The 17385-nt window shown below is 43.1% G+C and overlaps 1 protein-coding gene across 1 annotated transcript in view; it reads right to left on the bottom strand.

The window, feature by feature from the left end:
• The window catches only part of LOC125304542 (3'-5' RNA helicase YTHDC2), a 34670-nt gene that overhangs the window by 5879 nt on the left and 11406 nt on the right, over positions 1–17385 (bottom strand). Inside the window, exons 12-26 of the mRNA XM_048258925.1 lie at positions 17182–17308; positions 15172–15237; positions 13116–13297; positions 12822–12918; positions 12354–12441; positions 11642–11722; positions 11370–11452; positions 11027–11132; positions 10663–10782; positions 7394–7666; positions 7018–7144; positions 5273–5478; positions 4547–4742; positions 3949–4052; positions 3083–3381 (exon numbers count right to left, since the gene is read on the bottom strand). Coding sequence (XP_048114882.1) covers positions 3083–3381; positions 3949–4052; positions 4547–4742; positions 5273–5478; positions 7018–7144; positions 7394–7666; positions 10663–10782; positions 11027–11132; positions 11370–11452; positions 11642–11722; positions 12354–12441; positions 12822–12918; positions 13116–13297; positions 15172–15237; positions 17182–17308 — 2155 coding nt within the window. The remainder of the gene's footprint in view (positions 1–3082; positions 3382–3948; positions 4053–4546; positions 4743–5272; positions 5479–7017; positions 7145–7393; positions 7667–10662; positions 10783–11026; positions 11133–11369; positions 11453–11641; positions 11723–12353; positions 12442–12821; positions 12919–13115; positions 13298–15171; positions 15238–17181; positions 17309–17385) is intronic.

The following is a 17385-nucleotide window of genomic DNA, read 5'->3' as shown; positions in this document are numbered from 1 at the left end:
CATTTTTAGTATGTTTTCAGAAAACCCTCAGGAAATAAGGTTATTTAGTCTAGAATGCCATAGGATTCTATAGGCGTTTTTAGCAGGCATTTTAGGAGTAAATGGGCTATGACCACTATTTTTTCCCATGATCATATTGTTTCAGTTATCCAAAAGGCTCGAAGAATGTTCTTTATTATATGGCAATTTTGTAAAATGACAAATGCTAATAAAAGTGAGGTGAGGTACCCCCCTGTCAATACTCATGGACCCCCCCACCCTTTGCTCTCTGGCGTCGAGCCTGACACAATGTTTGCTGTCTAAAAGAAAGTTTAGACACAACAACAGCAGCAGCCATGCTACTGCCATGGCCAGTAAAACAAATGTCTTTACTGTGTTATTACCCAAGTTCTCCAAGTTCTCGCACAGTTTTCCCTTTGCCTTGTTTTTGTCAGTCATAGACTGTATAAATGAACAGGTTTTGGAACTTCCATGCTGGCTTCATTGTTTAGTGTTAAATGTGGCTGCTTGTTGTCAGTATGCATGTTGCATATCTTTCAAACTGTGCGTTTACTGTAAGTTGCTGTACCCTACCATGTTAAACATTGGCAAATGAAGCGACCTTTTTCACAGTAGCCGTTTTGACATGAAATAGTAAGTCTCTATTTAGTCTTTATTCAATTTAAGTGTAGCAGAATCAGAACCTTAAATAATTTAATTAACCTCATCCTAAACACCACCAAGAACAAGGAGATGATTGTGGACTTTCGCAAGACAGGCTCTACCCCCCGTCCTCTCTGCATAAACAGTGCAGCAGTGGAGAGGGTAACCAGCATTAAGTATCTTGGAGTACACATTTCCAACACCCTCACCTGGCATCACAACACCCTGACCACCTTCAAAAAAGCACACCAACGCCTCTACTTCCTGAGGAAGCTGAAGAAGGCAGGGCTGGATATCAACATCCTCAGCTCCTTCAACAGATGTGTGGTGGAGAGCACCCTGTCCTCCTGCATCACTGTATGGTATGGCAGCTGCACAGTGGCAGAGAAGGACATGCTGCAGAGGGTGGTAAGGTCTGCACAACGGACCATCGGATGCAACCTACCAGCCCTTGACAGCCCTTGATCAGACATCTATACAAGTTGATGCAGGAGCAGAGCGACCTGCATCACGAGAGACTCCACCCACAGACTGTTTTCCCACCTCCCCTCAGGCAGAAGGCTGCGTAGCATCCAGGCAAGGACCACCAGGTTGAAGAACCTGGATGCGGTCAGACTGATAAACTCCTCCACACTGGCATGCCCTTGAGTCATCTGAACAATTGCACTGCACTTACTGCAGTGTTTCCCCCAGTGTTTTACTGCAGTGTTTACATTGACTTATTTGTGGCGGCCCACCACAATATCAACATTGACCACCACACAATGATTTTCCAGGTTGTACTAAATTGTGCTTAAATCTGGTTAGCATCATAACCATGCTGCGCTAATTTGTTAAAAACTAAAAACATTCAAGTTAATTCTGCAAACCTACCACCACAAATAGAATTAAATTCTGTGGGAAACACTGTACTGTGCTTATTTGCTGCTATTCTGAAACACTGATGTGTTCTTATGATTTTAGAAGGATAGGGCTCATGAGGAAAAGTTTTTATCTTTTTATTTATTTATTTAATAATGACTATTGTAGTTGGTTGGCACCGAGACCTGAGTTCTTATTTCGCTCTCCTCCTCATGCTCCCATGTTGTGAGAATGGCAATCAAGTATCTATCTACAGTATCTATCTACAGGCATGTAGCAAGCGTGGGGGATGTGGGTGTTATAACGTACACACTTTTGCTGGAACGCGATTCTATCCCCCACACTTTTTGTCAGATTAAAATGAAAGTAAAATATGGAAATAAGCGCTCCCGTAAAGAATTGGAACCGTATCTACCATAACGCACACACAGAGAGACACAAATAGGTATGTTGATTTGATTGAACAGTCATCCAGCCAATCACATCAAGTTAGCCAGTGAAGAACCAGAGCCGCTCTGATCAAATTCAAAGTGTGCGTATTTCAAGGCTGTGCTGCTGCTTGGGTCTGCATTATACTAATTTAGTAAACCAAAATTCACTGTCTGACTGACAGTTTTTGTCACAATGTGGAAATGCAGGGAGTCAAAGTGAAAGCGGATGCGTCGCTGATTCAAGGCACTTGTTTCTGCAGAAAGACCTTTGGCTACTGTTCTCAGAGCATTATGCTTTCTCTGTCTATGATCTGCAGCTTTTCTCAAACTATGGGCCTCCTCAACAATTAACCTACTGGTCCACGTAGCCGCGAAATTAAGTTATGCCAGGTGCTTCACACGTCTGATCATTTGCAGCAAGATTGAATGGTATGGAACCGCGGACTGAAAAAAGAGGCTAAACGTTTCCCCAATCAGAAATACTTATTAATTTAGTGTCATCAACTATATAGACATATAGCCCAGTCAGTACACATCCGTCTCCAAGGCACTTGAAAAAGATCTGAACAGCTTAATTACATCGCAGCCTAATTACAACGTTCCATTTAGAACACCTTATTTGACCTGATCTTACAAACGTCGGCGGCATTTCACTGTCAATGTGTGTCGTAGTGCTACATCTACTGGAGATCTTAATGTCTTAAATACGATCGCGTTCCGCGTTACGATCGCGTTTCTTATTTTGATCTTACAAACGGCGGCGTCAAGACACATTTGAGTTCAACATCTGAGAGCAAAGATTTCCAGCATGTAGAACTCAAATAGAACGCTTTATGAGCGTGCAATGTGTGTGGCCCCTGCAGCAAGTAAAAATGGAGATAACGTGGGCTAGAAGCAACAATAGTTTAAACAACGTGGCTTCCTGTAACTATCAATAAAAAAAGCATAGAAACTCCTCCCAAACTGCATTAAAATGGTGTGTTTAGCAATCAGATTGTTTAATTTTTCCTATCCCACAACCCTCACACTTTTAAAAAGCTTGATACGCCTCTGTCTATCTATCTATCTAGGAACACCTGGCCTAGATTCATGTCAAAATGGCTGATGCGGCTGCTGTGAAAAGGGTCCACTGGAGGCTGAACTTGTACCTGTCTATGGAGACGCTGGGCTCGTCGGCAGGTTCGTGGTCACCCCCTGGACCCCTGCGGCTCTGGGCGGTCCTCCAGGAGGAGGGCTGGGGTGGCTCATCGGAGGCCATGGGGCGCGGGCGCTGCCCGATGCCCGTGGGCTGCTGCAGGCCGGCCGCCTGCTCTTCGGCCACCATTGCCGACACCAGTGCCCGCAGGGTGGACTCGTCCAGCTGTGACCAGGGCTTGGAGGGTGCGCGGATGCGCCGCAGGAATAGGCCGTGCCACTTCTGCCGGAGCTGGAAGGCTAGGTTAGCCGTCTGGGATAGATGGGGGTGGGGGGTGGGGGTGGGGGGTTATAATAGGTTTGAAGACAAAGGAAGGTGTGGGGTACGAAGAGGGAGGAAGAGAGTGGAAGACAGGGGGGGCGGGGTAGAATGAGTGAAGGGAGTGAAAAAAAGAGAAGAGAGAGAGGAAAGGGGAGAAAAAGAAGGAGCAGGAGAAAAAAAGAGCAAGGAGGTGAGGGAGAAAACAAAAGGGGAAGAAAGAAAGAAAGAAAGAAAGAAAGAAAGAAAGAAACAGGGGATAGACAAAAGAGGAGAAATAGAGCAAAATAGAGGAGGAAAGAAACCCAGAGAGGGAGGTATAGAAAAGGAATGAACAGAAAAGATGGAGGAGTGAGTGGAAAAGAGGGAGAAGAAGTGGGGTAAAGAGGGGAATGAAAAGAAGAGAGAGAGGGTAAGGAAGAGGATAGAGAGATGAAGGAGAGCAGGAAGGAGAGGAGGAAGAGATGATAGACATGTCGGTATTGAGCACAGGACACCTTCCTGTGCTTTACCTCAGGATATGAGGAGCCACGATGATCCACCACTACACAAGCCTCTTACCTCCCGATCCAGTTTGAAGTTGAGCCAGTCGTCGATCTTCATCTGAGCCAGGTGAGCGGTGGAGCGATCCTCCATCTCACTGTCACTACTCTCATTCATGTCATCTAACACACACACACACACTTTTTTTAGGTTTTAGTTGCAGTGTAATTGTATTTGTGTGTGCCTGAGTTTGTTAGTTTATTCAACTCAATAATACATATGTGTGTGTGTGTGTGTGTGTGTGTATATATATGTGTGTGTAAAGGGCTGTTCATACAAGGAACAATAACTATAACCATAACAATAAAAGCATCCACCTTGACCAACGTTAAGAAAAGTCTTTCTTTGTGTTGATGAATGTGATGGCTAAAATCTGATGGATTCTGATTGACTGTCAGCTTTTTGCTCTTATAAAAATTGCTCTGAAAGTGATGCCCAATGATATTGTTCTTCATGTTGTTATGGTTATAGTTTATATGTGGACGTTCATATGTGTGGACGTTCATTCATATTAGCTAGAACGTTATTTTTTTATTTTTTATATTTATATATATTTTTTATCATTATAGATATTGTTCTTGTTGTGAACGGCCCTAAAGTATGTGTTTCCATGTACCTCTCTGCACCGTGGGCTCTTGTAGGGCAGTGCTGGGCAGCTTGGCGCAGCCCCCAAAGATGCCCACTGTCAGCGGGGTGACGGTCGAACAGCAGCGCACGCTGGCGATCCGGTGGGCGCGCGTCATCTCATCATAAATCAGCCAATCAGTGGGCAGAGATTGCACCGCCGCCACCTGCCCATTGGCTGGAGGCATCTGAGATTGAGATAAACAAACAAACAAATAAACAAACCGGCAAGAAAGTTACACCACTGATTATTTTTACTCTCCTTTCATAAAATTAATTCTTAAAACTGTTCAGTGTTCATTTTCTAGGGCAGGATGACTAAAGCCAAGTGGTGCTTTCAAATCACGGTTCCTATGGTTTTGGAACATCCTTCAGAACACAACGAGGAATCCTTCAAAGTCTTAACCTTGAGATACTTTTGACAGTATATCAGAGTTCTGCACACAGACTCTTGTACAATAAGCGCTCAGACCCGTCAGACGCGAGTCTGGCTTTCACCAGACCAAGCTCAATCTTTTAAGATTGAACATTGGTCTGGGGAGTCTGCTATGTATTTTCTATTGCACAAGAGGCGTGATCAACGGGCATAGTTCAAATGACTCTGTAAGCAATTGGATAGTCATTCACCAATCTGACCAACGATTGTCTAAACTTCTTGTTGTAGGGCTTGCATGTATAGAGCTACACAGATTAATTGTGTCACGTTTGTGTAAGAGACCTTCTTGAACTGCGGCTGGCTGAGGATGGAGGTGGGGTGGAAGCGGACCTTCTTCTCCTTGGCGCCCATAAGGGCGGCGCTCTCACGGTCCACGTGCAGCAGGTTGGGGTACATGCCCGCCACCAGCGCCGCCTTGACCACCGCCCAGTTCTCAGAGTTCAGGTTCACGTCACGGATGTCTCCGCCACCTCGCGCACGTACAAAACCTGAGGGAGACACGGACGGACACAGACACACACACACAAATTCATTCATTGAGGGTCCAATCTAGTCAGCTCAGTTCTAAAATTCCATCTGCCTGCTTTTTTGGGCCATGTTGCCAGGTATTTTTAAAAAGAGATTTTTGTGTTTTGGCCTTTCGTTCAGACAATACTGTTTTTGGTCACTGAAAACGGTTATTTTTAAAATAATAATTTGGAGATTTTCAGTTTGTGTGTGAACAGGGAAAATTGAGTTTTTAGATTGTGATGGTCTCTGATAGGCCAACATGGTCATCTGATTGATTGATGTGTTCTTGACAGCTTTCAACGGCTGTGTTTGCGTATCCATGTTTTTAAAACATACCCTGCTACGTTTGGATATAGCTATAGACCAGGGGTCGGCAACCTTTTTTGCCTGGAGAGCCACTTTTACCAAATTGTTTTTTTTTTTATCTCAGAAGAGCCACATACAGTAAAGACGGTTACAAGAAAAAGTTTCGATATTTAACGTACAGCTATACTTTCATTCAACAGAGGATTTTTTAATACGTTTTCTACTAGTTTTAAAAGTAATGTGCAAGTAACTTGAAATGCAAAGTGGAATGACAGAAGTATAGGACTTAGGCTTCCCATGTAGGCTAAACACCACCTCTTATTTTCCCAGTGTCCTTTGGTATGCAAAGTAGGCTAATCATAGTTCACAACACAACACTCAATTTTCATTGACATGTCATTGGCGAAATTGAACATTAGGCCTACCAGAGATTAGATTTGGTGATGGCCTTGGAGTCTGGCTGTATTAAGTGAGGTGAAGTTTCATGGAAGAATTGAGGTTGTCATCATATCATCTCACATATGAAAAATATAAAGACAAACCTGCGCTCACGTTTAAGGGCAATTCCACGCAAAACTGTCATATATCCTACCATGGCATTGTGTTGGCGTTATGGATGTGACAGTTTTGCGCGGAATTGCCTAAACGTGAGCGCAGGTTTGTCTTTATATTTTTCATATGTGAGAAAGATTTCTCACATGCAAGTGGAATAGGGTTAACACAGCAATACTAACTCGTTGCAGTGTGCGATAACGGGCAGTTCATTTTGCGTTTTCAGAATCAGTCTTCAGATGGAAACTTTTCCATTTCAGCCCGCTTGTGTTCGCGCTCGCAAGCTGTGGTCGCTGACGTTTCCTTTTTGACATTTTCCTTTTTGACATTTTCCTTATCTAGCCTACAGAAAGCGCACACATCAACAATAACAAGTGTTCTCGTTGACTGAAATGGAGGGAAATCAGTGATTTTGTTTGATATTGACATGGCAACGAAACGCGAATGTAACAATATTGTGCAGGCTACGGTTACGGAGTCAAGTGAAGTGGGAAGTTATATAAATTACTCAGATAGACCTACGAACTAAAATAAAATACATTTTAATTAAATAGGCCTACTCATTATTATTTGAGCCGCATCAGAGGGATCAAAGAGCCGCATGCAGCTCCAGAGCCGCAGGTTGCCGACCCCTGCTATATAGACTAAGGCAGACTCACCTATGGCCCTGAGCTGTCCCAGTAGCTGTGTCCTCATGCCAATGATGATCTCCATGGTGGCCTGAGACAGGAAGTTCTTCTCACAGAAGGAGCGCTCCCAGCCGTCACTACGAGCCTTCTGCCACGCCTGATGGATCACACACGTACGCACACACACACACACAAATATATAAACAGTAAATAGGCCACCCATTATGTTCTGTTTGGAAAAATCATACAATACATTTAGAAATTCCCGAGTAAGAATTACAAATGATATGCACCTATTTATTTGTGCTTTTTGTCTGTCTGTCAATGTAAAATGTAATTTTGCATGTATACTGTATATGTGTGTGTGTGTGTGTGTGTGTGTGTGTGTGTGTTTCTCCTGCATCACCTGAAATGCCCTAAGCAGGGCCATATGGTCGCTGAAGGTGCCAGCGGTGAAGCGCTTGCGGCAGAGCATAGCAGCTCTCTTCTGCGAGGCCTGGCTGGGCAGCACGAAGGGGTCGCGGTGCGCCAGTGTGCAGGCGATGGTCAGGATGGGGTCCAGGCACTTGAGCACCACCGCACAGAGCACCATCTTGCCCAGGTGCGGCTCCACGGGTAGGTCGGCCAGGTGGTAGCCCAGCTCCGTCAGGTCCTCCCATGGGTCCATGGCGTCGATCGTCTGACAGGTTAAGTTACAGGTGTATTAGAAAGCCATCAGGTACAGCAGTGTTGCGCAGGTTTGCTCACAAGCGGCCCACGGCCGAATATTAATTAGGACAAAATTATACCCGACCCGCGATCCGACCCGCTTATTTACAAAATGTGTGCTTTTGGTTATAGCCTACCATGCAGTGTGACAGTAGGCCATTTCTGTAAAACAAACTAATTTATTTGCGAAATGTTATGCAGTAGAACTACACATATGCAGGACATAATGTTTGCGCAGGAGAGAGAATGAGAATAAGAGCGCAAGCACGCACGCAACCAGCAAAGGATAAGCTAAACACTAAGACAAGATTTCAAAGCCATGGACATACATTTTTCTTTCGAAAACAGAAATGGTGAAGGCAGCAAGGTAGGCAAGAGAGATACATCGCTGGTCAAAACATTAGCATAAGAACTGGTTGGCTGAATGAAGCACAAAGCTTTACTGAAGCACATTCACTGTTTAAAGTCACAGACACAACGAACCAAAGTAAGTTTTATGCATGCGCATTATGCATGCGCAAACCTGTATGGCCTATACATACCGGTAGATATTGCTGTGTAGCCTGTGTGCCATAACATTTATGCCTGCAGGTGCCTGCTCACTAGCCTAGAAATCTAGATGCACCCAAGCGACCTGCTCACTGCCGTAGGCTGAAAGTTTAACATGGGCAGGTGGCAAAGTATCAGCATTTTTTAATGAGCGACTTGTCAATAGGTCTTGTATCTAGTCTAAAAAAGCTGTTCCAGGTCAGTATATAAAGCTATCTAATGCTTGCATGAGGTCTGGGAATTACACTTACTCGGTTTGGCTGGGAGGGCATAGTCTACCAGTGCCGCATTTGTGACGAGTTACTGTGTGTTGGCCGTGCCTGTTTTGTGGCTGTCATACTGTCATCTTCTTTAAGAACCTTTCCAAATATTTTCCATATATCGCTTTTCCTGGAGGGGTGTCTTTATTATTTTAACTTCTCGTGTCTTCAGCTTCTTTACCGTCTCCATCTCTACCTCTCCACCTATGTGGCAAGTAGGTCTACTGTATGCTTCAACCAATGATCTCTTTGAAAAGCAATTATGAGTTAAATATTGATGCTAGCCTTCTCGTGATACTTTAAGTTTAAAAAAAAAAAAAAAAAAAAATAACAGTGCCGCTGTTGATGCAGGCAGCTCACTGCGCCGGGATTAATGTGTGCTTCACCTCACTGTGTGTACACTGTGTGCTGTGTGTGTTTCACTAATTAACGGATTGGGATAAATGCAGAGACCAAATTTCCCTCACGGGATCAAAAGAGTATATATACTTATACTTATACATTGAAAACATAACCTCTTGGCAGAAGTGATAAGGTAAAATTATTTTTTCGAATTTAGAATTACTGATGAAAATCGTGATGAAAGTTGCCCAAAGGACCATGGTCATGAAGTTTTATGCAATTGTTCTTTGGAACTGTGATGAGAGTTTGTCTATGGTTAAAAATGGACACACGCAACTAACAGGTAGTAATAGTGGAAAGACAAGAGAGAGGATCCAAGAACACTTTGAGTAAGAACTTCGACCTTCCCAGGGAGAAGGAATAAACAACAGCACAGTCTTAGGCATGGTTGTATAAAACTATAAATGCAAAAGATTTATAAATGCAAAAGATATTGTTAAATATATTGGTAAAAGAAGCACACATTGGCTTTCGCCGCTCTACTGTAGCCATTCCCCCTCTCACACAGCACAGGACCAAACACAGAGAGGGATGACGTTTTGATAGCACTGAATCAGTGCACAGCACTGGTAGAGGGTCATGTTTAAATGATTATCATGTCTGACTTCAACAATAAAGAATGCCTCTGTGTGCGTTTTGAATATCCATGACTGCATACCTGTGTTGGCATTTTGCAAAATACGCGGAAACATTTTATGCAAGCAAAATGACGTAAAAAATGATGTGCAATTCCGACAGTTCCGACTGCAAAGTCCCAAATTGAAATGAGCAATAATGGTCCCAAATTTAAGGACGTTTCAGAATGACACACATGCAAAGCATCAGCTACAGACAACGAGTGGCAGACAGAGCGTGATGTCACTTATATAATGATGCGTCATTCCACAAAATGGTTTGTCAAGTTATTCAATAGGCCAAACATATAGTCTTAACTCATTGTCAGCTACAGTGGCAGACAGAGCGTGATGTCACTTATAGGCTACCAGAGATTGTTTTTGAGTCATATCGTTGCAAATTTCACATGATGATGCATCATTCCACAAAATGGTTTGTCTTCTTGATTATCAAGTTATTCAATAGCCTTAACCCAAAACAGCTGTTAAGCTTATGTCATTTTGATCAGCTAAAAAATATCACATGTAGCCATGCGCACATGCTCTGCTCACTGCACACTTATTATAATGTATTATAATATAATGTTCAGTATTCATTATTGAATGCTTAGGGAAAAACATCATTCCAGCTATCATCCTATTTTTTAAGCAGGCTTACCTGCGGACATGTAATTGGGCTACAGGTTTTCTACAGGAATAGCATGTTTGAACGGGCATCGCACTAGTATATCTAGTAATATATAGTGTGCAAAGGCGTTTTTCCCCTGTATCAGTTGAAATACGCCCCATAATCAAATCCAAATGGCGTGTTACCAGACTCAAATTCTGATAAGCAAGCCAGGCTGAATGACATTTACATTCCATGGACTCTCGTCACTAGTCTCGCGTGGTCTGAATGGGGCTTGAGGATGTGTGTTGGTTCTCATCTTGAGCATCGTCACAGCGCTTTTGACACTGATGGCAAGGCTACACTGAAAGCCCAACTTCCTCAAAGTTTTTTGAACGTCCATGGTGCAAACATGAGGTCAGTGGTGAGGTGAGTTCCATGAATTATAGTGAAAGCTCATTTTCACAGCATCCCGCTCCGCAAACATTCTGTGCATTGTAATCCGTGCGTTGTGAGTACGTGTGCGGGTTCTCACCTTGAGCATCTGCACTGCGTTTTTGACGCTGAGAGTGTGTGGGGGCTCGGGGGCTCTGGAGAGGAACTCCGCTATGGGGCAAGTGATGGGGGCCAACAGCTTAGTGTGCAGGCACAGCTCCTGAAGGGGTGGACAAAGCATAAGGAGGTGATGAATGGGGAAGCAACTCAAAGACAAACAACAACAACAACAACGCATTGCATTTATATGGCTCTTTTCAAGGCACCTAAAGCACTTTACCACCAATGGGCAGCATCTACCTATAAATCAGCTTGAGGTGGAGAGTGAGCTAATGAATGAATGAGCCAATTACACTAGGGGATGATTAGGGGGCCAGTGCATATGTATATGTGTGCGTTTATACCTGTAGAGGCATTCTCAGTAGCTGCGGCACCTGGTGCTCCAGCATGTTGTCGAAGCGCAGGCGGCTGAACAGGTGGAAGCAGATGCCAGGTCTACAGCGCCCCGCTCTGAATAAGACAAACACAACAACACATAACAGACAGTTTAGGGACTCAAAAGTCATATAGCACTAGGCATAACCATGTCATACTTTCTTTGTTTTGTCGTGCTGTGCTATGATATGCATGTTTGATGAATGTTATTCCTCCTTACTTTTTAAGTTAACACAGATGCTATTATTTTGTCATTTGTACATGACGTGTTGCACTGTTCAGCAACACATCTCTTCTCCCGATCGGTCCTACCTTCCCTTCCTCTGTGTCGCACTGGCCTTAGAGATCCACACCATCTTCAGCATGGTCACATGATTCAGGGCATCAAAGGACTTCTGCAAACGACCGAGTTACCACAAAACTGCTTAATAAGAACACCTAATAGATTACTTCATCTTTTAAACATGTTATGAAAAGTTAAGATTGTATCTTTTACTTTTAATGTAACACTATGTATGACATAGCTCTTGTTACTTTATTTGTTATTACTCAAAAGGCAAGTAATCATCTGTTTGTCAATTTACCTCTTTAACTTTTCCAGAATCAATAACAAACACTACATCGTTGACTGTAATGCTGGTCTCAGCGATGTTCGTTGACAGGATCTAAGGAGGATACAATTTCCTAGAATTACTTTCCTTGAATTCATCAATGCCTTAAGTGCTGTACAGACGCACAAAGCAAAACCATGACAGCGAGAATCATGATGAAGATCCAAACAAAATAACAGTAAATTACTGCCATTCACTACAATCAACGTTACCGTAATTAACATACAGGACAGAAAAACACAAATTAGGAGTTGTTAAACCGTTGTTTAAGGCTAGACTTTGCATTTCTAATTATTTTCAAGTCTCTACGCAAAATGCTCCAAAAGACAGCTGCAGAATATAGGAATGACTCCATGCCCATACAGGTTCGGAAACTAACCGGTACAAAATATGTTGTGCTCCCTCTAGTGGAGTATGAATGTACATCCCTAATGAGGAAAAAGTAGTCCCTAAGATAACTTGGGACATCACCATTCACAATCCTATGCACCAGGTATAGTTTTATATTTACATTTAGCTGATGCTTTTATCCAAAACAACAAAAATGCTATGGAGCATTTCAGTTATTGCCTATTGGTCAGGGACAGGGGGTCACTCAAGCTTTTGATTCTTGGATATCAGGTGTTTCAGATGAGAGATTCAGAGTTACCAGAAGAAAAAATTGAGGGAAAAAAAAACCACTCACAATTTTCCGAACACCAACAGGTGTGTTCTTTAGCACCTTCTTCTGGTCGGAGGTCTGCATGTTGGAGTGTAGAGTGAACACCTGATACCTGCGAAAATTAATCCAGATTACATATTATGGCTGAATCATTTTTCAAGGGTTGTGTTTAAGCAAAACACATATATAACAAAATACATTAAAATAGATCAGATTGCCTATTTTGGCTTTTCACTAGTGAAGTTCTTGCAGCACACAGACATAATACAGTATGTCATAATAATATTAATAATATGTCACGACTGACAATTAGTCAACTCGCTGTTGTGAGTCTGTGTCCCTCTGGATAAAAACGTCTGCTAAATATCTGTCAACTTTAACTTTATCTGTATATACTGCTATAAATGAAGTCTTTTGGGTCCAGGATTACCCTACATTTACATATTTTCCTGACTCTCCACACACAAACTTCATATATTCCTATATGTTCACCTTTGAGGCTGGTCGGCAAATCTTTTATCATCGTAGAGGATGCGGTCCCTGAGGCTGACAATCTCATCATATCCCGGCAAGAAGATCAACACCGCACCTGGGCCCCAGAACAGACAGAGACACAGAAAACAAAGGGATTAACTGTTAAAAGGGCAGACCAAATCCGTAATCCTGCCAAAAAGTTGTTCATACTTGAGATGAATATCCAATGAAATACCTTTCGAGCTGCTGAAGCAACATGTTGGGGAGAACTATGAATAATACACACACACACACACACATTTGCTTTCTCACCTTCATCTGAGCTCTGACAGATGTTGAAGAGCAGGTGCATGATGAGGTCCAGGTCCACCTTCTCGTCGTCGAAGCTGTGGTGGTACACCTTCAGCAGCTCCTGGTCCTCTGCGTTCAGCTCCGCACTGGACGACTTGACCAGCGACGACTCGTCCTGCTTACCCCCGGCCTCCTGGGAGGAGCTACAGGGGAATCAGCCAATAAAGAGAGACCGCTCATATGGCGCACCAATTAATCTGGTCAATGTCTCTCAATGTGTATGGGATTTTGATGAACTCTTGTGAGTAACCACACCTAATGAAACTCCATGACTAGTGCAATGCTAAACACGTTACGCACACTTTGGACAAGACCAGAGTTCACGTTAGCTGGCTACAGCTGGAAATTGGACGGTTTTACGCTTAGTTGTCAGCCAGAAAATGTGCTACAATATGCTACCACGACAACTTAAATATACTGTATAGGCAATTATGGCTATTTAAAACGTCCAGCAGATTTTCTGTATGCCCGGTATTCTGGAATATTACCGGACATTTTGTCAGGCCAAAAAAAAGTCTAGCGTAACCTCTGGACAAAACAATATTTCAATAAATAATTAGATAAACTGCTCATATATAGATGCACAGACTATATAGGGCTTCATCACCCGGAGAGAAGAAATACTCTTTTCTGATTGGCTAGCGGGGTGGCTTTTAATTCTGAATAACGGGACACCTATGAAGTAGATCTGGTAAAAAAAAAGTTTAATAATGGTTCCATATCAATGCTTATGAATGGTAACTATAACAACGATAGTAGGACGACGGTTGAGCCTGGAGGCAGGCTTCGCAACAATGGAATCAACTGTAAACAAGCTATCTGTCCATGCTATCGCTGTTATAGGGCCAACGAAAGTTGTACAACAAGCTGAACTAGTGAGCTTCTTTTTAAACGGGACTGCGTGTTTCCTTTGCTTTACAGTGGCAACCGGGTGATAAGCGGGATAACAGCCTTCGAGGTGTGTCCAGTTATACGGAATTAATGGACCCTCGCTTTTGTATATTTTTTACACACTTATCACTTATTTTTTACAGGGCCTTATCTTGGAGGCCATGTTTGGGCATTATTATCTTGAAAAGCATTATTCCTAGCCTGCCCAAACTTTGTAGGGTGGAAGACAGACATGTTCTCAGTATGATTGGACCGTTAAAAGTTTGGAAATGTGTTGACTTATTCTGATAAGCTGGATAGAACAGAAAAAGCTTTTAAAGTTGATGACAGTCAAGTCAAGTGCTTTTATTAGTCACATGCGCTGTGAGGTTTTACATGCAGTGAAATGAAAAAGGGGTATTTCTGTTCCTCACTGAAATTGTAGTGTTATTTAGGTCATAGAGCAATGACCCGACTGAATGGCCGAATTTTCAGCGTCATTCTTGAATTCACTTCAGTTGTCCCATGTTTTTGTTTTCACTGAGTTGTCCCAAACTGGAAGCAGCCGCGATGTTGAGCATATCATAGAAATTATGCAGATGTGATGCCAAGCCAGTGGGGCAGGGTGAACGCAGAAGGTGAAATAAAGGAGTGTCCACACACTGGAGGAGCTCCCAAAATGTATTTAGCTCTTTTTTGTTTCACCATATCGTATCCTGCACCTGGCCTGAAGATACAGTACAGGCCAAAAGTTTGGACACACCTTCTCATTTCAATGCGTTTTCTTGATTTTCATGACTATTTACATTGTAAATTCTCACTGAAGGCATCAAAACTATGAATGAATGCAAAGTTATTTGGCCCACAGATGAATATTTGTCAAGTTATGGCTTGCTGAATACAGTATGGTATTAAATAAAAAAAAAAAATAGCAACTTTGAAGAAACTAGAATATAAGACATGTTGTCAGTTATTTCACACTTTTTTGTTAAGTACATAATTCCACATGTGTTTATTAATAGTTTTGATGAATCTGCAATGTAAATAGTCATGAAAATAAAGGAAACGCATTGAATGAGAAGGTGTGTCCAAACTTTTGGCCTGTACTGTAGGTGGGGTGTGCACACAACCACTCTACTACACTCACATGAAGGCCTCCAGGAGATCCACCACTTCAGCCTGGTTGAAATGCTTTGCCCAGTCAAGTGCAGTCCTGAAGCACAGACAGACAAAAACAAACAGTGTGAACACCAGGTCATTATGTATATAACCTGCTTGTTCAGAGCAACCAAGCAAGTTTGTCCACATGTACTGTACTTGGCAATATGTAAATATCAATGTTTTCTATTCAGAAGCTGAAAGATTTATGGGGCAAGTTGAGACAGAACATTATGTGACTGCGTGATAGTACAATGCACAATGCTCTGTTATGCTCTAACATCATTATAAAAGCTTTTGTGAAAGTCACAATATTTTTGTCAATACTGATGGGAAAATCCAAACAACTTTTGCCCTCAGCCCGAACCAAAGGCCTTAGCTGAGATTGGGTGTGACTGGGAACACAGATTTGTTTTTGAAACAAAGGCAAGAAAACAATTGGGTCATGACCCTGATTTTGCAATGCAGAATTTCATGGAATAAACTAAATATTTTGGTGATTGTTCTGATTGGAAAGAAACACCCAGAAACGGTCATGCCACATTGGAAATGATCATCAGGGCAGGGGTGTCAGACTTATATTAGGCAGTGGGCTGGATCTGCAGGAATGAGTCCTCGTGGGGGCAGTCATGGTCATGGTCATTCTTGTGGTCATTCTCATTGTTCTGCATGGGTATCAGATTGTTTGGTGATTAACTCTTTTACTACACCCACTTCTGAGCGAACAAGGCATATTGGTGTACTTTCTTTCTTGAAATACCCTTCCTCTCATATCAGTCTTTTTCTTTTTCACCAGCATAGAGAATGCATGATCATCATAATGTAATCTTTGAGACCCCTGACCTAGGGTGTCTCTGTGAGAGATATCCAGCAGAACATAACTGAGACTTCAGTCTGAATCTAATAGGATGTGTGGTGACAGAGCAGGCACTGTGAACTCTGAGGCACTTTTCAGTCTGAAGCGAAAGTAACAACATCAGCTGACATCAGACCACAGACCACAGGCTCCAGAGCAACCCGTGCAAGCCAGTTGTTAATGGAGTCAAGATCGTCTCTATAGGCCACCGCTTCCTGAGCTTTGCCAGTTTAGAGCTTAACATATCAACTGTGGCAAGGGTGAAACTGCACCAGCAGGTACAAAAAGTAACCTATAAGGCTGTCAGAATTAGTACAATAACAATGGAAACAGGGGTATTAGATCCCATTGCGCCATGACTGTCAAGACTTTTAACAATGAGGAGCAGTGACGACCCATGCTATGATGTTACATAATTAAGTGCATGTAAGGTGATGCTCGCAAGAGCGTTTCCCATCCTCACCCTCCATTGGAGGCCTTCAGGGAGATGTCTTTTTCCAATCGGGACAAAACAGTCTGAAAACGAGCAGGATGTGTGACAGACTGTTTTTCCAAACAGGCACTGAATGTGTGCATGTAAGGTGATGCCAATGACTGTATATACCGATGGACAGTGTGATTCCATTCAGTTTTGTTCAATAGAATTGCAGCCACCGTTCCGCTGGTTTCACTTTTAACTGATAATGCCCTGTCCATCTACATATACAGTCAATGGGTGACGCTTGAGAGAGCAGAGTGGTTCTCTCCTCCCTCACCATCCATTGGAGGCCTTGAGGGAGGCCCATGGGTCTCTCTTTTCAATCAGAATAATCAGAACATAACAGAGACTGCAGTCTGACTCTAAGGCAGGGATCACACTGGCCAGCGGCAAGCGGCATGTTTCCTATTGTTCGGCAGCGGAACGGTGGCAGCGCTAGCTAGAGTTTAACAAGCTGAGCGTGGAACTTGGTTCAACTTTCAAAGTGCAACGCACTTTTGTGTTACTTAGGAACAAGAGAACGTATTATGCTCTGAGCGTTGCGTTACGCTTACCGCTGCTGCGGTTCATTATTTCCATTGTGATCCCCGCCTAACAGAATGTGCGACAGACTGTTTTTTCTAAACAGGCATGTGAAAGCAGAGCGGAACAGTTCCCTCCCTTACCATCCGTTGGAGGCCTTGAGGGAGATGCTGGCCCCCATGCTGAGCAGCTGCTCCGCCTGACTGATGAAGCCCCGCGCCGCCGCCACCATCAGAGGGGTGGTGCTCGTGTCGCTGTGCCTGTAGTCCACTGGCACACAACACAGCAGAGGCAGGGCAGAGTTAATGGAATAATCCCTCTACACACTGCCACTAAAGTGTCTAGCT

The sequence above is a fragment of the Alosa alosa genome, chromosome 12, assembly GCF_017589495.1.
Source record: "Alosa alosa isolate M-15738 ecotype Scorff River chromosome 12, AALO_Geno_1.1, whole genome shotgun sequence".
NCBI lineage: Eukaryota > Metazoa > Chordata > Actinopteri > Clupeiformes > Clupeidae > Alosa > Alosa alosa.
Note: the sequence above shows the minus strand (reverse complement) of the source record. Positions and strands in the feature narration are given on the sequence as shown.